The 24,820-nt window shown below is 33.3% G+C and overlaps 1 protein-coding gene across 1 annotated transcript in view; it reads right to left on the bottom strand.

Moving 5' to 3' along the window:
* Positions 1-8,093: 8,093 nt before the first annotated feature.
* The window catches only part of USP38 (ubiquitin specific peptidase 38), a 31,332-nt gene continuing 14,605 nt past the window's right edge, over positions 8,094-24,820 (bottom strand). The window contains exons 5-10 of the mRNA XM_032412910.1: positions 24,419-24,577; positions 21,934-22,127; positions 19,295-19,388; positions 16,790-16,896; positions 14,258-15,620; positions 8,094-9,152 (exon numbers count right to left, since the gene is read on the bottom strand). Coding sequence (XP_032268801.1) covers positions 8,991-9,152; positions 14,258-15,620; positions 16,790-16,896; positions 19,295-19,388; positions 21,934-22,127; positions 24,419-24,577 — 2,079 coding nt within the window. The 3' untranslated portion in view covers positions 8,094-8,990. The remainder of the gene's footprint in view (positions 9,153-14,257; positions 15,621-16,789; positions 16,897-19,294; positions 19,389-21,933; positions 22,128-24,418; positions 24,578-24,820) is intronic.

The raw sequence follows: 24,820 nt of genomic DNA, 5'->3' as shown, positions 1-24,820 counted from the left end.
AGCCATGGCCACATGGGGCCAATGACCACTTAAAATGTGGTTAATGCACCTGAGAAACTGACATTTTAATTTAATTTAAATTTAAAAATACTCAGTTTAGATGTATGTAAACAATTCATTTTCATCCTCTCCAATTTTCTGCAACTCTCTTAGACCAAACCCATCATTCATCACTGGGGCTCTTGTGGTAGCTTCTGAACTGCTTTCTGGCCTCTAGTCTTAAACTCTGCTAGGCCAGTCTTAAAAGAACTTCCTGTTATAAGTAAATTTTCAAACTTTTCTCGAGGTATACAAGACATACAGAAAAGTACAAAATTGTAAGTATACGGTTTGATATGTTATATCATAAAATGAACATGACTGATAAATGAACAAGCAGGTAAAAAACAGAACATTAATTAACATTAATTAATCACACTGCAGAAGTTCCCCTTTCATGGTCCTTTCTGATCACTTCCCTCTTCCTTTTTTTCCAAAGGTAATATCCTTACTTCTTACATCCACAAATGACCTGTTTTATATAAATGGAATTATAAGATTATGCATTCCTTTGTGTCTGGTTTGTTTTCCTTAATATTATGTCTGTGCAATTCGTCCATATTATGATGTGTATCTGGACTTCATTCATTTTCACTGCTGTCTAGGAATTTAATACATGGATATGCCACAATTTATTTACCTATTCTACTCTTCATAGACCCTTTGGTTATTTCAAGTTTTAGGCTATTATGAATAAGACTACTTAGAACATTTAAAATTTTGTTTTGTGCACACATTTCTGTATGATCTATTCCTAGAAGTGAGTTACTGGGTGACAGAGTATGCTTATGCCTAGTTTTGGAAGATACTGCCAAACAGTTTTCCAAAGTAGTTGTTATCAGTTCACATTCCTATAAATAGTATATGAGAGCTTACATCCTACATCTTCATCAATGTTTGATTTGTCAACCTTTTTTACACTTATTCTGTGAGCATTTAAAGGATTACCAAGTGCTTTTATTTACATTTCTTGATGTTTAATAAAGTTCAGCATCTTTTTGTATTAGAAATTTGTTGTCTTTTGAAGTGTCTGCTCAAATCTTTTTCTCGTTTTTCTATGAACTGTCTATTTTTTATTGATTTGCAGCAGTTACTTATATATTCACTTATGAGTTGCAAATATCTTCCATTCCATGGTTTTCTTTCCCATTCTTCATGGTGTATTTGATGAACATAAGTTTTTCATTTTATGTCATCCATTTTATCATTGTTTTCCTTCATGACCAAGGCTTTTTGAGTTCTATTTAAGAAATCTTTCCATATTCCTAGGTTTTGAAGATATTCTAAGTAATCTTTTAGAAGTGTTATCTTGCCTTTTAGATTTATAATCCACCTGAAGTATATTTTGTATATAGCAGAGATGAGGGTTAAGTTTCTTTAATTTTACATGATTATCCAATTGCCCCACTATAAATTTATAACTTTATAATTTATTATAAAGACCATCTTTTCCTTACAGCTCTAAAGTGCCACTGTTGCTTAGGGTGATCAACTCATCCCAATTTGCCTGGAACTTTCCTAATTTTAGTTCTGAAAGTTCTGTGACCTGGGAACAGCCTGTCTCAGGCCAACCAGGATGTATGGTCATCTTATTTTTGTCATAAGTCATATATGCATATAATTTTGGGTCTATTTCTGAATTCTTTCTTCTGAACAGAAATAATTAGCCCACTCTGTATTTATTTTAGCTTTATAAAAGACTTGTTATCCTGTAAAGAAACTCATCCTAACTTGTTCTTCATTTTCAAGAATCTTGGCTATTTTTTATAAATTTTCCATTTTAGAATCGGCTTCTCAATTAATACAAAAAAGAAAAAACAAACAAACAAAATAATCCCAGGGTGCCTGGGTGGCTCAGTCGTTAAGCGTCTGCCTTCAGCTCAGGTCATGATCCCAGGGTCCTGGGATCGACTCCTGCATCGGGCTCCCTGCTCAGCGGGAAGCCTGCTTCTCCCTCTCCCAATCCCCCTGCTTGTGTTCCCTCTCTTGCTGTCTCTCTCTCTGTGTCAAATAAATAAATAATCTCTAAAAAAAAAAAAAAGAAAAAGAATCCTAAGGTTGGGAATGCATCGATTCTATACGTCGGTTTAAGAAAATTTAGATATTGGGGCGCCTGGGTGGCTCAGATGGTTGACCGTCTGCCTTCGGCTCAGGTCATGATCCCAGGGTCCTGGGATCGAGCCCCACGTCGGGCTCCTGACTCGGAGGGGAGTCTGCTTCTTCCTCTCCCTCTCCCTCTGCCTCTCCCACTGCTCCTGCTCTCTCTCTGTATCTCTGTGTCTCAAATGAATAAATAAAATCTTTAAAAAAAAAAAAAAAAGAAAATTTAGATATTTATACTATCGAGCGTTCTAAGCCATGATTTATTTGGGTCTTCTTTAATTTTCTAAATGTTTTGTAGTATTCTGTGTGGAGGTCTTTATACATCTATTGTTAGGTTTCTAAAAAATGGACTTTTTAATATTACTGCATATGTTATCATTATTAAATTTTATATTCTAATACTTGTTCCTGATGTATAGATATACACTTAAATTTTATATATTGGCTTTGTATTCAGGGAACTTGTTAAACTTATTAATTCTAAAAGTTTATATGTAAGTTATATGTGACATTCTTATATTATTTTGGATTTTCTATGTAAATAAGTGACTGGCTCTCACAGGGTATAGCTTGCCAAACCCTACTCTAGTCCATGTTTATACTTCTTTTCCTGGAAGGGAGTCTCTTGTCTTTACGGTGTGTGCTAGATGCATGGTGTGTGCTAGATGCATGGTGGATGCAGCAGGAGATCTAAATTGCTGCTCATGGGCACAGTGTGAGTCTTGAGCTTTTCCAAAGCTGTTCCTCCATTCCTGGATATTCTGTAAATTGAGTCACTGGTGCGAAATCTATTCCCAGTATTCTTCATTCATTTATGTAGATCCAAGTTTCCATCTGGTATCATTTTCCCTCAGCCCGAAGAATTTTAACATATCATCTAGTGCAAACTTCAAGGAAAAATTCTTTTGTAAGTATCTATTTCATCTTCATTTTGAATGACATTTTCACAGATACAGTGAATATTCACAGGTTCACAATTTTTTTTCTTTCTGCGCTTTTTAGATCTGAGTCATTCCATTGCCTTTTAGCTTGCTTACTTTCTTATAAGACTGTTTTTCTTCTGTGTTTTCAGGGGTCACTATTTTTTTTTTCTTATAAAGTGTTCTAGTAAATATTTTTGGCTTTGCAGGCCATACAGTCTCTGTCACAACTACTCAACTCTGCCTTTGTAGTGTGAAAACAGCCACAGACAATAGGTAAACAAGTAGGTGTGGCAGTGTTCCTATAAAACTTTATTTATGAAAAACATGGAGGCAGGATAGATTTGGCTTGAGGGTTGTATATAGTTTGCTGACCTTTTTGTATGTAATGTGTTCTGTTTCTTTGGCTGCTTTTAAGAATTTCTTTGTCATTGTGTTTAAGTAATTTGATTATGATGTCATCATGTGATTCCATGGTATTCTGCTAGGGTTGAGTTTCTTGAATTTTCCACTTCTTTCTTCATTGTGTTCATGTTTTTCTTTACATTCTTTTAAGCTCTTAGTTTGTCAATTCCCTTTCATGATTTCTGAATCTGTTTGTATTGTCTTTTCCCCCCTGGATATATTTTCCCCCTTTGAATGCCTGATAAGTTTTTACCAGATGCTGAAATTTTACTTTCTTAAATGCTAGGTTTATTGTACTCCTTTATTTTATTTTATTTTTTTTTAAAGGTTTTATTTATTTGACAGAGAGAGACACAGCGAGAGAGGGAACACAAGCAGGGGGAGTGGGAGAGGGAGAAGCAGGCTTCCCGTGGAGCTGGGAGCCCGATGCGGGGCTCGATCCCAGGACCCTGGGATCATGACCTGAGCCGAAGGCAGACGTTGAACGACTGAGCCACCCAGGCGCCCCTATTGTACTCCTTTAAAAAGTGTTTAGTTTGTACGACAATTAAATTACTCACAGATGAGTGTGACTGTTTCAAGTCCTGCTTTTAATCTTTGTTGGGTGTAAATGATCAGCCTTTACTCTATGACTAATTTCACTCCACTACTAGGCCATGGCCTTTTCAAAGTAAAAGCAGTAAGACACAATCCAGGATAAAATGGGAGACTAATCAGTTTGGGAGTGTAGTATGAGAAGACTTAAGCACAGTAAAAGGTTAGCAGAAAAGCAGAAATTAGTCAACAGAAAGCAGGGAGGGGAAAGTAGAGTAAGGGAAATGGTATGCTCTACTGAGACTTGCATGTACAAAAGCCTAGAGATGGCAAGTACATGATGTTTGAATAAGAACTATGCAAGATCCAATATGACTGAGGGAGGCCAGAAGGGGAAAAATGGAAGAAGTTAGGCAAGTAAGCAGAATTAAACTGGCTTAGCAAATGAGTTTGCTAAGAACCATGTTTGTCAACCATTTAGATCATTACTTACAGGTTTTAACAAAGCAGATCTCACTTTATGTTTTTATTTTTTTGGAATCATATTTGAAGGGCACAAGGAGAAGTGAAACATTATAGAAATTTTGTTTCAAAAAATTTATTGGGCAAGGCTTTATTAATATGTAATTTGCGTAAGTCTTTAGCTCACATTTTTCTCCCACTTGTTATTATCTTTCCATTAGAATACTGACTCTGGAGTTCTTAAGACTTTGGTTAAAATCTCAAGTCTTAGTTTTAAAAATCTCAATTTTTTATTTTTTAGCTGCATGATTTTGAGCAAGTTCCTTGGTAAGACTTTATTGATCTGTAATGGGGTTAGAGAGAGCAAAGTTATGAGCAAAAAGACATAGAAATATCAACCAGTCTCCTGCACATGGTAGACAGTCAATATACTAGTTATCTTGGATAAAAGCCCTAGGAAAAAACTCCTTTTCTAGCCCAGAAGTTCTCAACCAATGCTGCACATCAAAATCACATGAAGAACTTCAAAAAATATTGATGTGTGGTCCCCACATAATTTAATTGGTCTGGGGTGAGGCCTGGATATGCTCTTATTTTTTATAAACTCTCTGAGTGATTTTAACATGAATGCAAAGTTGAAAACTGCTGATCTAGCTAGGGAAGGCTTTTTCATCTCTCTGAAATCAACGTGTGTGTGTATGTACGTTGTGTGTGTGTGTGTGTGTGTGTGTGTGTCTAGCACACAAAGCAAAATGTGAAAACATGAGATCTATTAAGAGAAAAACAACTGCAGGCCATAACTGACACTGATGAGTGCTGGCAACACACTTGGCTGACTTCTTAGATTCTATTTTTAATGTCAAATCCACACTGGTTATATAACATTGGGGCTGAAGGTTTTACATAACAAATCCCTTTGAATCTGTAAAACCCAGGTTGTTGATTTTATAAAAATCTTTATTTCATGTCTTTAAAAATTAGTTCTATAGTGATTTCTTTTTATAAGGGAGCTGCAGTTTCTTTACAAGATAGTGCTTTAAAAAAAAAAGCCGTTTATTTTAAATCTTTGTTTTTTTTTTAAATCCCCCATTCATTTTGAGATTCACTCACTCCTATAAAGAATTCTTTAAGAAAATTAACTTAGTAATAACAAAATAAGGCTAACAATATGATGGTATGTGACAGTTTGGTAAATACTTAAGAATGTATATATGGAGCAACTTATATTTTAGATTTATTTTTTAAGCTTCCTTAAGACAATTTTTAATTTAAATTTGCTAGCTGTTGCACTTTAAGCGCTCATATTACATTATCCAAGGTTTAGCCTTACTCCCTCAGATGACGTTACTGAGTTGTTAATAGAAGTCAGTTAACACTTCTCATGTTTTTATAAAATGTAAATAACTTATCCTTCTTTACTTCAGCAATAGTTTTAGAAATCTAAACTCATTAGAGAAAAGCAGAGGATGAAAGGATATAGAAAGTATAGCATTCATATGACAAAGATACTATACATAAATGTACGGTATTATTTCCTCTGAAATAGTCACTTAAAAAGCTCTCTTTGTATTGAGTATATTATGTGAAGTGCACAATCACAGGAAAAAGATATACTGGGAATTAAGAACTGGAACAAAGTACACAACATCAAAATGGTGATTTCCATTAACATCTGTGTACTGGACAGACTATGCCAATTTTGTTTTTCTTCAACTGTGTTGCATACACAAGAAGCATTCAACCCTTTCATATAGGAGGGTAGCAAAAGTTTTTAAAGAGGTAGTATATGAAAAGACAACTATTTTGTAAATAACATTATCATAAAGAGAGTAGAACTAATTGAGAAGGAACGTTACAGATTTCAGCTTAAAACTTAGTTTTGAAATATTTTTTGTTCTTTCTAGATTTGAGTTAATAGTAGGCTTTTTTGAACCTGTTATAAGGATCCCCAATACCTCTAGACATCATGAGGAATCTTTATTTCTACATCCAAAGGATTCTTCTGGAGTCTTAAGGTATGGAGACAAAAATCAGGGATCTTAAGCCCAATGCCGCTCTTTCTCTTGATTATTCAGCTGGAAGAGAGATGGTGGGAAGAAGCTTGAACAAAGAATGAATTAGATTCTGTTCTCCAACTTGAACTATGTAAATGTCATGAGTCAGAGCTGCATAGGCACCTGCTTAGTGAATGGATTATAAGGGCTTGCATGAGTGACCACATTATATATATTTTCTTCTTTGCATATCTCTCTGAAGAAAAATTCTGTTTTTCTCAATGTGTCAATAAAGATCTTTGAAAGGAACAGACTTAGATATCCAATTTTTCATTTTGTTGGTGATGGGGCCTAATGTGCTCTTTTGAGGAGCACTGAGCAGCTTCATTTGAACTGATGACCTTGGAATGAACTAAAGAGAAGCAGCAATAGTACCCTAGCAGAGTCAGACCTTACAGAATCTGTAAGAGGCAAAAACCTCTCTATAAGAGGTTAGGAATGTGAGAAATGGAGCCTCTGGTTATTCTAGTTTCAAGTTTCAAGTTCATTTATATAAATACTTTAAATTCAGCAAATGATTGTTATTATAGTTTTAATCTGAAAAGGAAGTCTTTAAGTCTTTGCTACTGGTATGAAATTATTATCTGAATAGTTCCAGTATTATTCTATAACTAGAATTCCATCTTTTTATCATTTTGAAAATTCAGTATGTATTACTTTGACAGATAAAAATCCTTGAATGATTTGGTATTCATAGATAAACCCATGTGTAGGTCTGTCTTTAAGAAAGTTCCCAGGAACACCTGAGCCCAATATTAATGTACCAGGTATTAAATGACTTTACCAATTTCAATAAATGCTAACACTGATATAATCTGATAATAAATCATTAATTACACAGGGGATAACTGAATACCTAGAGTAGCTTAGCAATACACTATTAAGACAAGAGGAAGCACACAGGAAAGACAGTGTGATAAAAATTTGTTTCATTCATTTATAGAAAAGACAAATCTCAATCAATTCTGCAAAGAATTTCCACTTTTAATCCAATTAGTTTTCCTAATCTTCCCGGTGACTGGAAACGAGTTAGGAGTAGGACACAGTGGAATGAAGATGAGGAGTTCTGTTTTTAACTATGACTGTTAAAAGCTTGGGAAAAAGATAAACTCCAAATCACCAAAGAACACTCTTTCCTTAAAATGTTTTCAAAATAAATATGAGACCGATTTCAGAACAATGTACAACCATGGATAAGTTAAAACTTTCAGGAAACGGGACAACCGGGATAACTCCTAGAATACATATAATCAAGACCCAGGAGAACTGACTTGTTTCCCACTCCCTGGTAAAAGAAAATGTGGGATGGTAGGGTCTGACATTTCACCATTTTATCTGAAAACTATGAAGCAGAAACAACTGTGCAAAGCACAAGATTCAAATAAAAAAAAACCAAACAAATGTCCAACGCTAAAAATATGCAATTGATGTTTAATAATCTGAGGATTAAGTAACAAAATCAAAAAAGATTTTTTACTTGCCTAGGCTCATTTCCTCTGAATTCTTCTATGATTTAAAAATAATCTATCACACTTATTGATTTAGAACCATTGGATTTTACTTCAGGAAAATCTAATATCTTTCAAAAAGTTATAATTTTAATGTTAGCACAAAAAAATTACTTCCTAACATTTCATTTTTAAAAAACTTTTCCGCAGCCAAAGATTCCTATTTTTGAATTACAGTACTGCAAGGCACATACAGAACTCACCTCCTTCAAAACACACAGAAGATATACTCCCTGAAATAGAATTTAAAAATCCTTAAACAATTAGAAATACTACAAAGTTAGCAATATTTTAGGTAAAAATGTTCCTACAGGATCATGCACCTTTCTTAAAATCAGTTCAGCATATATGTATAAATAATCCTTTTTTAAAACATTTGTACTTGAAATGCGGATACAGTGATGCTGAAGATAGCACTAAACAAAAACCTGAAAAGTACTATAGCCTAATAAATTTTATGTTATTGCCTTCATTAGAGACTGTATTATCTTTAGCATTTTAAAAGATTTGAATTTAATAATGGGGTACTATGCATGAAATAAAGGATTTTTTTTTCTTTTTAACCAGTATTTCCATCATTTCTAGCATCAATTCTTTTATAAAAGATGCTAAATGAATTATATTTTTTTGTTTAGTAAACTGAGGACAAGACCATTTAAATGCCTCTGCTAAATTTAATGCAGCTTAATTAGGGACCGGGTACACATTTTCCTCTGAAAATTTTTGGTCAAGCATGTCTAACCATAAAAGCAAATGGAATTTTAAGAGGTAGATTTTTTTCCCATGATGCATTTGTTAATAAATGTATTGTCAAGAAAATAAAAACAAGCACTGAGTGTGTTTCCTTAAAGTACAGGGTCTAATGAAAAGAAAAATAAAAGATAGGTATATTTGTTACAGTCTGACATTTTAACAGTCATAGTATTAGATGTTTTGTGACCAGTGCATTTTGGATTCTCTCAGGATCAAAATACGAGTCTGCCAACTGTATTAAATCCTCCTCCACCCCCTCCACCAGTTGGTCCACAGCTTCCTGGTGGGTCATTGTCATCAAATCCATTGGGACGAAATGAACAGGAGGCAGATGCAGCTTGTAGGGCCCGGGCTCGAGCGTTCAACTCTTGTTCCTAAAATAAAAAAGAATTTTTATAAAATTAAAACCTTAATGGGTTTTAATGGATGAGTATATCATCTACATAAATATTTTAAAACTGACTTAATTCTTAATAAGCATCCCTCAAATCTCAGTAATTTAAAGAATATTGACTACCCTAATCCTTACCAAATCTTACTAAAGTACATAATCACAGATAGAGCAAGTAATACAGAGAGCAAAATCCTGGTGTAACTCTACAGGATGACAGATCCTAAAGCCCGTTCTTTTTCAATACTTCACTTTGCGGAAGAGAATATTGAAGTCCCATATCCTAAAATTCCTCTACAGGAACACTATAGTTCGTGTAAATACTCATCAACACACAGAGGAATAGATTTCCTTTCTAATACACAGAATGTAGAATTTAAAGGTTATGACAATGGGTCATCTACTCTTTATCCAGTGGGACTATTTTGTATGTGGGTGATACAGTAAAAGGTATAAATAATGAAAGAAGGCTGAATGCTGCCTACCCTTTCCTCAGAATCCTTCTCAGTAAATTAAGGTAGGATTTCAGTAACATTGCTAAGGAAAATGGTGCCTATCTCCTTACAGTATTACTTACAACGTTTCCCTACCAGATTATCAGAACTTTTATCAGGAACCAGTCATACCGGTCTACGGGCCAGACACATATTAGGTGCTCAATAAATATTAATGATCTCAGATTAGAACACTATTAGCTACTTAGCTTCAGAAGGAGCAAATGTAAATAAATAATGGCGAATTCATTTGGCAAGGTGTCAAACTGCATTCTAAAACTGGTACAAACTCCTTGGAAGAAAATGTAAAATACTCTGGCATGTACCCATTTTTCTGGGAAAGGTTCTATAACTTTCAAATGACGTGCCAATTAGGTCTAAAAGCTACTCTTATAATTTGTTAGGCATAATCATCCGACGAACTTTAAAAACACACTTAACAGTAATCATAAAAACTATACTATTTCCAATTTTCAACTAAAAGCCCAGTTACTTTGCTCCAACTGACAAGGTAGTGTTATTTTATAATTTCTAGCTAAATTTTTTTAGCTAACTATTCTCCCCTCTTCACAAGATGCCCAATTTTTATTATGGAGTAAAAAGCCAAGCTTACTTGGACATCTATTTCTCACATTATGAATACCTTATTTCTCAGTAACATACAGTGACAGCTGTGCAATTGCTAATACAAAAAAATGATCAAGAATCGCATATTTTTATAGCTGAATGTGACCTTAGATAAGAAATCCTTGTAACAGAATGGCCTAATTAGCCAGTCTCAGGCAGGTTTAAAACTTAATTTGCAAGATACTTCTCAAAAACTTTTTAATTTACTGTGCTGGTTCCTTTGTATAATGTTTTTTAAGATATAATCTATTTTTTAATCTGTAAAATTAAAGTAAGAATTAAAATAGAACTAAAATTTTTAGTTTTATAGATAGAAAATAAAAGCTATAGGTATGTATGTAAGAAATAGACACAAAAATGAGAAACAAAATCCTCATTGCTCTAGCTCTATAACCTGTTAAACTATCCAAACAAGCAACGAAAATGACTCTGTATCTAAGACTGGTTTCAGATATAGATCATGTTCCCTAATGAAATAAATAAAACTGAATATGCAAGGTAGAGTTCAAGAAGTTCTGCTCCCAAAAGATATGGCAAATTTTGTTAGAAAGGAACTCCCCCCCAGAAGCAGTGTTAAAGGACACACACAATATAAAATTAAGTCTATTGCTTCTAAGACGCATGAAAGCTACATTGTATTTCAAGACAGCTTCCCAAGAAAGGAATATTCCTTTTTTGCTTTTTATCTACTTATATAAATGTATGGCTGACAGAGAAAAATGTATGATATCCTGTTTTCAGAAGACAAGCTTAATGGATGAAGCGGGGAAAACTGCTTCTCATTTTACTTCTTTTAATACAGATGTATAATGTCAAAAATTATGATTCTCATAGTATATATAATTTATATCCCAATTTTATATCAAGTATTAAAATTAATCCTTATTTCAGTAGTGGACTATAGGCCTGGAGTTACTGTTGCTTTGGGACAAATAACTTGCAGAATATTTAGATCTCTCATTTAAGTAAATATGTTAACATTAAATTAATCCATCTTTTATTTTTCTTTAAACTACACAGATATATTATGTATACTTTTCTGTATGTACGATGAAGAAAAATATTAAGACATTAAACTATCACCTCCTCCAAAGAAACAAAGGAAAGAAACCAAACAAGAAAGGACAGAAGCTCTGTCTGTAGTTGATGTGGGACACGTGGGGATAGGTGGTGATCTTCACAGTGCGGTGCTGGTGCTACTCACACCAGCTTTCTCTCTCTGGATCCTACCCAAAGCATAATTTTGGCGTCCAGACACTAAAATAATACAGACATTCCTTATGCAAGTTGGACTGAAGGGAAAGAAAGAAATGAAGAAAAAGCCCTTCCCAAAATTTACTTTGAGATCCACAATCTGCACTGCTGTCCTATGTGTCAGGCTATGATACACAGCAGAAAATGGTTTGGTCACATGGGAATTTTTGCCGACTTTTCAAAATCATTAATCTCACCAGTTCCAGAAAGAGCAAGAGTTTCTTTCTAACACAGGTCAATCTAGATATGATTTTAGTAAAATTTAAAAATGGAATCCCCAAAACAGCTTGTTAAAATTATACAAGATGAATTTCTAATTTGATTATGAAGAATTAAAAAAGAAAGTAGCTACCCTGATATGTACTATGATGGTAAATTCATTTGCAGTACTACTCAAGAGCAAAGGAACTCAAAATGTTCACTCCACATCCTTACTTTTACTAAAATTTGGTTAAGTTTTTGCAATTGTTTTATAAAGAGGTTTAAAGCTATATCTTAAAACTAAAGTTGTATTCTTTTTTTTTTTTTTTAGATTTTATTTATTTATTTGACAGAGAGAGACACAGCGAGAAGGGAACACAAGCAGGGGGAGTGGGAGAGGGAGAAGCAGGCTTCCCGCCGAGCAGGGAGCCCGATGCGGGGCTTGATCCCAGGACCCTGGGACCATGACCTGAGCTGAAGGCAGACACTTAACGACTGAGCCACCCAGGTGCCCCCAAAGTTGTATTCTTGACATAGCAATCTATTTTAAAGCATTACTATGAAATGAGCACAAATTTTGAACTATACCTCAAAAATGTAAAAACAAAAACGAAAATAGGAATGAAAACATATGTATACATATATGTGTGTGTGTATATATATATATATGCTCCATGTATTCAAAACAATATAGTCTCTTAACACAACTTAAAATACCAGAATGATTCAGTTAAATTGTATGAGAACCATTACAATTCAAACCTCAACATGAATCAATTACATTATTGTATTTAAAAGTAAGTAATACAAAGTATAAATGTACTTAAGTTTTTAAGTAAGAGTTGAGTATTTATTATCATAATTTGCTTCAAAAAGGTAGTTTGGTAATAAGCATTGATTTAATAGCCGGTCTTAATACAGGAACATAAATATCTTATTGTAAAATTTGGCAGTATCTTTTTTACATTCAATAACTTGCCAATCTGAGACTTCAGACAGAATTTAGAACAACTGCAAGCACTGAAAAACTGAATTAACAAAGTACATAATGCTTTCCTTTATAGTGACAACGGGCCTTAAAACAATAATGAAAAGAACGGCTTATCACACTCAGATATTGTAAATATTGTAATGGGGTAAATAGTTAAGAAAGAGAAAATCATTTGGGGGAAGGCTGTAATAAAGTAGTTGTTATGGTTACAAGAGCTTTTGGCAATCCAATCACAGAAATAAAGCAGTTCCTCATCTTTTTAAAACCCATGTCTCTCTCCTTTGATAAATATACTATTTTACCCAATCACTGATATATAATCTGCATATTTTCACAAGTCAATATTGTACTAGGCCTTATTATCTGTATCTTATATCACAGAAATTTTCTATTTTAACCTAACCCTCTTGCCCTTACTCCTCCTTTCTAATCTTCAAGAATCATGATTATTAATATCTGGTGCTTATTTAATATCTAGCAAGAAGGATATGGTTGAATACATCTTGTTACCTAAATCATAAGCCTTCTGACTGGATGTAAGAATCTTTGGTGGTGAATCTGGTTTAATAAATATTGTTTCTATTTTTTTTTTTTTCCTGAAAAATACATTATTTTTGTGTTACTCTAGAACATTGCCACACTCCTTTAACAATGTATCATGTATCATTATTTGAGTATTTTATAGTATGGTAAATTTGAAAACTTTTGAGAAAATTTCCTTCTAAAAATCAGTACTATAGTGACCCATTTCTTCTCTTAATCTGTATCTTTCAGCTTTGTGATTTTCAAACACAAAATTTTTAGAACTTACTTATGTAAATTCATAGTCACTTGGACTATACAGTTAATACACCTACAATTTCACTGATAATTTAGTGTTGGTTTTTATGCTATTAGCAAGTTGGCAGGTTTCAGAGAAAAATACTTGCAGCAAGATCTAGCTCATATGAAACCTTTGTTCCATGGCTTTTATTTACTAATTGTTCTATTAGCTTCTTGGTTTTATTGCTCAGTTCCTTAAAGAATACAAATATGCATTTTTAAATATATTCTACCTTTCAATGTCCTTTATCTTATCCACCTGAATGTTAATAAGTGCCCTTAAAATATCTGTAAAATAGTCTAGAATGGAATAAACACCAAATTCAGTAACTGTTTCCCCTGGTAGGTGGGACTAAAGAGGAGAGGGAAGACACTTTCCATTTTACTAAGCTTCCTATATTTCTGTATGGAATGATTTGATAATGATCACATCTTTTGTAATTAAAAACAAGTGAGGTCTTTTATACTGCATCTAATTGCAACTTTCCATAATTAATTCATTAACACTAGAAAGTAAGATAATTTATATAGGCTGAACCCATTTCATATAAACCCAGACTCAAATTTCAGAATTGCCACTCTTAAATTTCCTTCAAAATGCAGAAGTTGGATTTCAAAATTAGGGTATTCATTTAACCACTGTTAAACCAATTGTTTAAATATTTTCCACAAATGATGAAGTTTTTATTTCCAACTTACCTGTAAATATAGTTTATTGTCTTTTGTTATAGCATCCATAAGTTCTTTCTGTAGAGGTGGGTCTCCATTTACCCACAGTCCACTGGTTGAACTGTTACCACTTAAACTGTTGGTGCTATTCTGTTTTTTATACAAAAGCACATAAGCTGTGTCCTTTGGAAACCTACTTGTAATTTTCTGGACTGACTGAAATGAAGTAAATGTCACTCTGCTGTCATTAAATAAAAACCATTCTTTTGACATTTCCTTATTTTCTAAATCCTGCTCAATAACTGCACCGGGACTATTTCTCCCCAGTAAATGACTCTGGGAGGATGCTAATGCCAGAGTTTCAGACTGATGGCACATCTGGTATGAGGACTCTGTACCTGTGATGTTTCTGGCATAAGAATAGTAATGCCCACTTTCAGAGGATATACCAGAGTGAACGACAACAGAACTTAATAGATATGGCACCAATCTGGAGCAGCAAGTTTCTTCAGTTCCAGAAGGCTTTAATTTTTTAGCTAGGTTCTCACTAATATCAGTGAAGTCAACATCTATAGACCAGCTTTCTGACAATGAAGAGAAAGAAGTAGTTCTTTTAACTGGCAACTCCAAAACCAGTGGCAGTGACACGTTGTCTAAAATTTTTCTTCTCACATGATACTTTTGATCATATGAAAATCTCAGGAGAGTAAGAATAAGGTACTCAGGCTCCTCCGTGATTTGCATAGTTTTCTCGGCATTCTGCAAAGAGGCACAGTTTTCACAATAATACTGGTTGTCGCCAGTAAGAATCTCTGGAGCCAAAAAATAATTTAGTAAGTCAGTTACTGAAGGTGTGCTTCCACCTCCTGGTTTCTGAGGTACATCTTTATTAACAAGAATCCTGCTAGATTCACTGGGGACACAGGTGTTTTCAGTACAGCAAAACTCATCAGAAGGACTGCCTAACATTCTTTCATTCATAGCTGAGTCACAAACAAAGGCAGCTTTTGCTGGATTATAAACTCCTGGTTCTTCTGAAGGACCGGGTATATCGGCTTGCATTAGACCACCATCTGGTGTATTGGGTGATGATGCTGGATCTTGAAAGGACATGTTTTCGATAGAAGAGGAAGGACAAAAGGCCAGTGAAAGATCGGTAAAGGCTTCCACTTTTTGTGAGGTACTCCTGCAGTTCAAACAACATATGTGAGTTCGTAGTTTTCCTCCAAACATTTTTTCTATTAAAGTCTTCTCACCATCACTTGTGCAAGAGCTCTCTGTTAGTACAGCTGCCTTATTGGCTATTTCCTGCAAAGAAGTTTCATTGCACCCCAGACTTTCAGAAGGCTTGTGTGAGGACTGAACTTTCAAGATCTTTTCTTCTTCATGTAGCCTGCAGGAGAGTATATACCATTATATCGCTACTTCACTTACGTTTCAATGTCATTGCTATTTAAAAATATTGGTGGCTTATATAAACAGCCAAATTATTTTTATCAAATATAAGATTTAATTTTAAAAAATCCAGTTTTTTCTCTTTTAAAATAAGAGGAATATTGAACAATTTGAGAATGTAAATTAGAAGTGAGGGGCTATCACGACTCTATAGACTCATTCTTTCTTCATACTGTTATTTTATAGCACTTATTACATGATAGTAAGTGATTATCTTATGTCCGCTAATAATCTTATATATCTTTGTCTGCCTGACATCTCATAGAAAGCCTAGTACAAAGAAGCCACTCGACATGTCCTTAGCTGATTGCACATGTTAAGTTCAACTAACTTTACTAGTCATCCACGTAATAGAAGGGAGGCAAAGATCTGGAGAAGATAGAGGTTTTATTAATTAAGTAGTAAGGACACAATAAAATATACCAAACTCATCTAATTATGATCTAAAGGAGCAACTATTAAATTTTTTGGTCTCCAGACCCCGTTATACTCTTTAAAAGTAACTGAGGAAAATTGAGGAACCCAACAGCTTTAATTCATGTGGTTATATCCATCAATATTTACTGTATTCAAAAACTAAGAATAAAATAATACATTTGAAAACAATAATAAACCCACTACGTGTTAATATTAATAACATTCATTATGAAAAAGTTATATTTTCTAAAACCAAAAAATTTAGTGAGAAGAATGGCATTGTTTTACATTTTGCAAATATTTCAAGTATCTGGCTTAACAGAAGACAGCTGGATCCTCATAGCTGTTCTGCATTCAATCTATTGTGATATGTTGTTCTGGATGAAGCATATGAAGAAAATCTGGCCTTGATTACATATACACAGATATACAGTTAGAAAAGGGAAGACCCCTGAAAATGTTTTGGAACCCCTAGGGGGTCTTTGTACCACACTCCGAGAACAGCTGGTCCAAAGTAAGAAAATAAAAAAAAAGACACCAAATTAAAAACAAAGAACACTTAAATATATACAGTAAATGCAAGGTATTTTAAAGATTAACATTTGAAATATGTTTTTAAAGGCAAAAACAATATGCCACAGTGTTATGAAAGAAAACAATTCAAATCATAACTTTCAAAATACTTTTTACCTGTCTAGCAGAAACCTGAGGTATTCAGAACAGTCTTGCTGTGATCTGGGGGTAAACCATGGAGGTCTAGAAGCCTCAAAGAATACCCGAGGTGCATATGCTTCTCTCTTGATATCAGCAGAGAAAATACAAGGAAATGATTCTCACACCATGAATCAAATAACTGAAATCTTAATTTACAATGTTTAATAAAGATTAATTAAAATTACATTGCACTTAACCCTACTACAAAGTACCAGAAATGGGGACAGATAAAATTAGAAATAAATTTAGGTAAGCTTCAGTCATAACTTCTCATTCTGCAGATAAGAATTAACATCTAGAGAAACATGTTACTTGCCCAAGGTTATACAGCTAAAGTAGTGCCAGAGGGAGTCCACATTAGAACCTAGGTCTCTCGAACACTTAATATAATGCTACTGGCATTATCTCTCTATAACAGTCATATGCTTGCATCCATAATTTTTTGGAAATTATAAGGAAAAGACAGGCTGAAGAGTATGTATTTTAGATAAAATAATGAGGGGGAGTACTGTATAGGGCCATGCATATCTACTTTAAGTGAAAATTTCTTTGACTAGGTACACATTTCATAAATGCACAGAATGTAAGTATATTGTTTAGGGTCCTTGCTGATTTTTTTTTGGTGTGGAGGAGGCTTAGTGAAGTGGTTGCTCACTGACTTCGAAGCAATCTTGGTTCAAATCCTAGATTTTGCAACAACAAAAAGGAACTGAAAAGGCATCTGAAAAGATGTGATTGTAACTTGAAAACTTAGAATTCTCCTGACATTTTGAATATTTGTGGTATATAACAGAGTCCTCAGTTAAGAAAAATTTTATCAAAATAGGGGTGTTGATAGCATTCTGAAGGAAGGAACTTTAACATACCAATTGAGCATGAGCTCTAGAGTCATTTGGTTCATACCCCAATTTGCCACTTGTTTGCATGACCCTGAAAAGCAGGTAATGTAAACCCAGTTTCTTCATCTCTAAAATGGGGATACTACCTTATTAGTTCATAGATTGTTTTTGAGGATTAAGAAATAATACATGTAAACTACTTAGGATAGAAGCTAGGCAAATTTAAATGCTCAATAAATGTTAGCTTTCTCAATTATAAGAAAAAAAGCCTTTTCAGTTATATAGGGAAATCTATCTACCTAAAACAATCCTTGTTAGCTTGCTATCAGACAAGGTCTCAACTGTGACATAACTTTCATTAGGTTCTCTTGTGAATTCCTTTCTTCTTTCCTTGGGAGCATGGAACCCTCCTATAGTTTTTTTCTAACAGTTCTGATTCAGTAAGGTAATATAGTATATATAATGTATTTATATCTACATTAACACACATAGATACATATACATTTTATATAGTATATGGTAAATATAGACTAGTGATAAAGCAAGTACAGAAATCAATTTACTAGGAAAACAATGTTTGGCAGTTGGAGGGAAGAGATTTCATCTCCCTTGGTCCTGAGATGTTAAATTTAATTTGTGAACATATTTTCCTCAGAAAGAGAATAATTATCTCTTTTTAATTTATCTTCAGAAAGAGAAAATTATCTGAGTATATTACTACTTATAGGCTATCACTCATATGTTAATTTTTTCCATTTAAGAAGTTATACTTGAGCTATTTCACAGCGTATAGATAGAAACAAGGCATTCTTATCAACTCAATCCCACTAAAGCTATCTTCTCTTCTGACTCTCCCACCTACTCCTTTAGAACTCTGTAAAAGTAAGACAATCAGAGTAAAACCAGAAAATAATAATATACATTATTTATAAGTGATATTTATATTATTCATACGTACTGCTCAAAACTTAAGAGTTCCTTGAGCATAAGAATTCCCTTCCCCTTTGAATGTTTATCAGACTCTACATTGTATTTCTCAATAATTGTCTCTTGAATGAATATTTACTATATATGACTTTCTTGCCAGCAGCATAAATTCATTTTCTTGGATTAATTTGTGGACATAAAAGATCATCATAAAATTTTAAGCCTTAGAACTTAACAGATAAAGTTGTTTATCTGTTAACTTCTAGAGCTTAAAATTTTGGTCACAATGAGAATGAGAGGGCACATATATAAGAAATAGGAGAAAAAAGAAGCCAATGTGCCACAAGATTATTTTAATTGTTTATTATTGTGAAAAATCTATCAATTTAGTATCTACAAGCTATTAAAGATGCATTTAAAAAGATTTCTTCATGAAGAAGCTTATTTATCGGGGAGAAAATCAGCTTTTATCTATAATAATTAGAACAAAGGGTCAGCATAATATTCATCTACAAGAATGGAAAACAGGGGGAAGAAATAAAAACTTAGAGCATATCCTGATTTTAGGCAGAATCTCTTTAAGCATATCTAAGTGGATTTGTTGTGCTGCGTCAAATATGTATTATTTAAAAAAGATTCACCAAGTTTGGTATAATGTGAAGTTTAAAGAATATTATCAATGAACTTAACACATACATACTACACACACACTCACCTGTGTATGAGCCAAAAAGGCGAAGAGATGCTGTAATTTTTTCATTAATGAATTGCACCCATTTAGATTTAAAGATAATACTTGTCTCCTGAAACTGAAAGAGAATAAAACAGTGATTCTTGTATACATGTACATACATACACACATGCATTTTTTTAAAAGCTAAAAGGAAGTTAGTTCAAGAACTTGTTATCTTCAAAGTAAAACGTCACTCACCTGATGGCCCTTTACCTAGCAGAATTACTACTTACAATGTAGTGAAGAAAGAAGGGAAGAATGGCGATAAACAAAACAGTTACTAGGGGACCAGGCAACGGCCTATGTGCTGTCACATATTATTCCTATTTTCTGGATTAGCAAATAGAAATGGATTAAGCTATTAATTAATGACTTAAATAAGCAACTTTTAAATTCTTTCACACACCTGCATGAAATAAAAAATATATTGTCAACAAAACATACTATAACGTTAGAGTGATTTTAAGACTATGGTACAAGTACAGGATGGGAAAAGGATAAATTATTCAAACAAGAGAATAGGAACAATTCAGTATCCATTTGGAAAAAAATGGAATTAAATAAAATTTTACATTACTACAAATGCCACACAGGAGTAATGAGATAATGTAAAATAGAAAACTACTGAAGTATTTAAAAGAAAAAAGGGGGGGGAATGTCGAGGGGGAAGCCTTCCTACAATTCAGACACTACAAATGAGAAATAGCAGATTTCACTATATAAAATAAAAAATTACAAATGAAACACTCTACAAATTTGAATCACACTAACAGGAAGAGAGCATGTAATGAAGGATTATCATCCAGCGTATATAAAAATCAATATGAAAAAGAAAAAAAACTCAATAGAAAGGTGCACAAAAGAAAGAACACGTTATTTAGAAACCAAACACAAATGAACAAAGAAAAATATAGAGAGAAAACTGTAATGGTCAGCAATATTGCAAATTAAAGCAAAAAGATGTTTTCCCCCGATTAGAAAAAATTTCAAAGACTACTAAAGGTATGGGGTCACAGGTACAATTACATATTAGTATACAAGTTCAAATGCTACAGTCTTTCTGGAGAGCAATTTGGCATACCCCTTTCAAAGCAAATCCTCTACATCCGCATATGGGCAGAGAGACGTTAATTATGAGCAAAACAACCTAATGTTCATCAACAGGTGTATGGTTAAATAAAATATAGTACATCTATTTATTTAGAATGACAGTTCTGTCACTACCCTATCATGGGAATACTTCCAACACGAATCATTAAAAGATAAAAGCAAGTGCTGGAAAAACCATATAAATAAGACTATAAATATTTTTTAAAAACAATATATTTTTTCTTATTCTAGATAAAATCTTATAACTGTAAAAAAATGATCTGAAACAAGGCACACAAAACTGTTAACAAATTACTTTTGCAAATGGGGATGTTTGATTAAAAAAATTTTTTTATGTCTGATTTTTATTTCATATACTTCTAAATTTATTTTTTTAAACCACAAAGAATTCACATATTACCAAAGAAATAAAATATGCTATGTGCTTATTCTTAGATAGTATCGTTGGCTTATTCAATAAGATGACTCTTTGAATTGCTGTTGCTAGTTACAATTGCTTTGGGTCTCTCCTTTCACTATCATCTGGCTGGACTAGATGACATCTGGTGGTGACATACAGATTTGAATTTAGTTTCATGCTTAGTATCACTTGTGTCTAAGTGTACACATTTTTTTTAAAAATTAAAAATCTCAAATACAAACAAATAAAAAAAAATAAAACACTGTGCCAAACAAAAAAACACCTTAGTGTTGACAGTATATTCTGGGTCCATAAAATAAAATAAATCTAACTCTTCATCTTTTAGTTTATGATTCTAGGTAGGCATAAAAACTTACAAAGCCATGGAACTCAATTTGTAAAGACCTTTGGTCAAGTTCCATAAATACTCTCCTGGCGATGAAGAGAAAAATCCAACCATGTTGTTGTCCTTAGGAAAAGTTTATCATTATTTTGTACTTTTACAGATAGCAATCACATAGCTAACAACTTCTGATTTTATATTTGCTTGGCTGCAAAAGAAAATGAATTTGAAAGTAAATCTGTAAGAGGACAAAGGAACATATATGTTTGTAAATTTGTTCAGTGTCTACAACTTGTGGAGGGAAACAGAGCTTAAGCTTCTTTCACAGTAACAAAGAAGTTATCAATCTGATAAACAGCAAAATATCTACAAGCAGAAAAAACTAACTGTAACTCCCTTAAAAGATATATAGGTTAAAAAAAATACACTGTCTCATAGGATAATAATAAATTAGTACTTGAGGACACTTAAACTCTTTGGAATAAGCCCACTTAATCCTTCTGTTACACTAATAAATATCCAGCCAGAATAATTCAAAAGATTCTCAATGCAATATATAATATAAACAAAGTAGAATTTATGTAAGTTAACATTTTAATAGTTCCTGAGCACTGAAAGCAATTTCATTTCTAAATAAGGCAATTATATACAAATATTAATATTTCTGCCATTTATAAGAAATAATGTGAAGACAATCCCACCATCTTACATTTCATCAGTATGCATCAATTTCTACAGTTAACAAAAAAGGTTCAATTTTAAACTTACTCTGTAGCCATAAACAATGCTTGTATAATACTGTTCATATAACATGTATTTCCTAGATTAATAAGACCAGTTTTCCCAGTTTCAGATTTTCCAGAAAGTCTAGACAAGCAAGAGGCCAAAGAATTGGATTGAGAAGTCCAGGCACTTTGATTGAGAATCAATTTAATCTTCTCTTCACTGGGCTTAGGAAAATCCTGTAGATCATCAAGAAGAGAAATAGCTTAAAAATATAAACTATTTTTGTTATTAAATTAATTAACACCATAAAGATTCTTCCACTGACATTTAACCTTTCTTTTCTTCCACTTAGTTTTGAAATCACCCCAATACTTGACCAGTCATCAGAAAAAGTTACATTATATTACATGGCAAAAATAATTGTCTCCTAAAATTAATAAGTACATCCTAAAAGTAGAGTTTATCAAGTTAAGAAATATTCAAGAATGAGGAATTCAAGTCACACTTGAACTATTTATGTTTCCAATGTGGCAGGAAAATGTTTCAGAATAAAACTGAGGTCAGAGAGTATACTGCAATGCTACTCAAAGGGACTAGAATGAGGACTTAAATTAGCACACAACTGAATAACCTAGACAATTTGCTTTCAAATTTTCTAGTGAAAGTAAAAAATATCTCCTTTTCATTCACTACTACTATTTACTCAATATTAACCCTTAGAAATAAAAGCTCAAAGTAATCGGGATGAAAATGAAAGCACCTAAGCACAATGACCTCTGACTTGGAAAAATAAAACTCAATCTCATGTTTAACAATATAGAAAATTATTAAAAGATACAGATTCTTTTATCTGCTCTATGATATTTGAGATACAATTTTATTTTATTATTTATTTATTTTAAAGATTTTATCTATTTATTTGAGAGAGAGAGAGAGCAGGCAAAAGCAGGGGGAACGGCAGAGGGAGAGGGAGAAGCAGGCTCCCCAGTGAGCAGGGAGCCTGACGCGGGGCTCGATCCCAGGACTCTGGGATCATGACCTGAACCAAAGGCAGAAGCTTAATGGACTGAACCACCCAGGTGCCCTGAGATACAATTTTAAATCTAAGTGATTTCAAGCATGAATAGAGCAATGGAGAATAATGAAAGTTGGTAACATCATTAAGCCTTTTTTTTGACTGCTACTACCATCTGGTACTTAGACCTCAGAAAATATTTTCTGAAGGAATTTTTATCTCTTAATTTTCTTGTTGTTGACAGCTAATAGAAAAGTGTTGCTCTTGGATTAGGAGTGAGAACCTTGCTTCTTCTGAGCCTATTTCAGTTGTCAGAGTTCTCAACATGTAAAGCACTGAAAAACGGCAATTAATGGGAAGAGGTGAATCATCTATCTTCACAGAGAGACACCGTAGAAAGAGATTAACATTACTATTAAGTTCAAGATAAAATGCTCCTATACATAAAAACATTTATTTCTGGAGGGTCAAATGTCACACTACTGGAATACATTAATTGCTCAACAGTCTTGTTTTGGGTTCAACCAAAATCAGTTTGATTTAGCTAGCTACATAGTAAAAAGAATAAACTTTGTATTCATTTCAGATACAGAAGAGGTAATAAAGATAATGAGACTTATCTTGTATTTCAGATCTCAAAAAGGAACATTATTAATAGAACTGATTTCTAATAACTTCTGATTCGGTCTGCCTGAGGCAAATTTTCCAATTCTTTTGCGACACCCTGATTATGCAGTAAATTTAAGAGTGAAGTATGTATATCGTGACCCATTCTTTAAGACAAACAGAATCAGTGCTTTTTAGGTCTACTATCTACACAAAGTTGAAAAACAGGGTAAGTTCACAAAGAGCTCAAGTAAAGATTCTATAAAATATGGATCTTCATGAACAGTCCATAGCAAAAATGGAATAAAAACAAGTAAGGAAACAAAGTCAAATATTTTATTGAATTGCCTTTTCTTGATTCTAAGATGTTTTTTAACACTACTATAGGAGCCTGGGTGGCTCAGTCCGTTAAGCGTCTGCTCAGGTCATGATCCAGGAGTCCCGGGATCAAGCTCCATGTTGGGCTTCCTGCTCAGTGGGGAGTCTGCTGCTGCTTCTCTCTCTGCCCCTCCCCCTGCTCATGCTCTCTCTCTCTCTCCCAGATAAATAAATAAAATCTTAAAAAAAAATATTTTAACAATTCTGATACTGGACATCGTATGTATTCACTTAATGTAGCATTTCTTTTTAAACAAATTTCCCCAACAGCTGTTATAAATTTAAAGATATGCCTTATAATTGATGGCACTGTAGAACTGAAGAAATATGGTTATTTAGATTAGTTATAACAAATAAGAAAGAGATTACTTCCAAATATTAATGAACCCTGATTCCAATTACATTTTTCAAATAAAAAGCATATTACCATAGAATAGTAAATTGAATAGTTATAGAAATGTTTCACTACATTCATCTATCACATCATGGTCTGCAGCTATACAAATATTGGTGCAACTACCATCATACCTTTATTGCTTCCAAAATAGGTTCGTAGAGATCTGGAAATCCAGAATAATGATACATCATACAGTGTATCAGTTCTGTTAACTGCACTAAGAAAGCTGTACTGGAAGGCAGACCATCACTTTTGAAGGAGTGAACCAAATTAACTATGTAAGGAATAATCTGAAGAGAAAAAAGACAAAAAGACAAACATCCCTCTATTTATACAAATGGCAACAAATTCTCTAGCCTACAAATGGAATGCAAATGTTACATGATCAGCAAGTACTTTTCCGTATGTTCAGTCAGTCTTTTTCTAAAAAAGTTATGAAGTTAAAATTTCTAGAATATCAAGGTAAATTGAGTTTCAAAGTCACATATAATTTTAATTCCATATTAAGACCCCTCCCCTTTTCCTTATACTCC

Source organism: Phoca vitulina, unplaced genomic scaffold, assembly GCF_004348235.1.
Source record: "Phoca vitulina isolate PV1807 unplaced genomic scaffold, GSC_HSeal_1.0 scaffold14, whole genome shotgun sequence".
NCBI lineage: Eukaryota > Metazoa > Chordata > Mammalia > Carnivora > Phocidae > Phoca > Phoca vitulina.
Note: the sequence above shows the minus strand (reverse complement) of the source record. Positions and strands in the feature narration are given on the sequence as shown.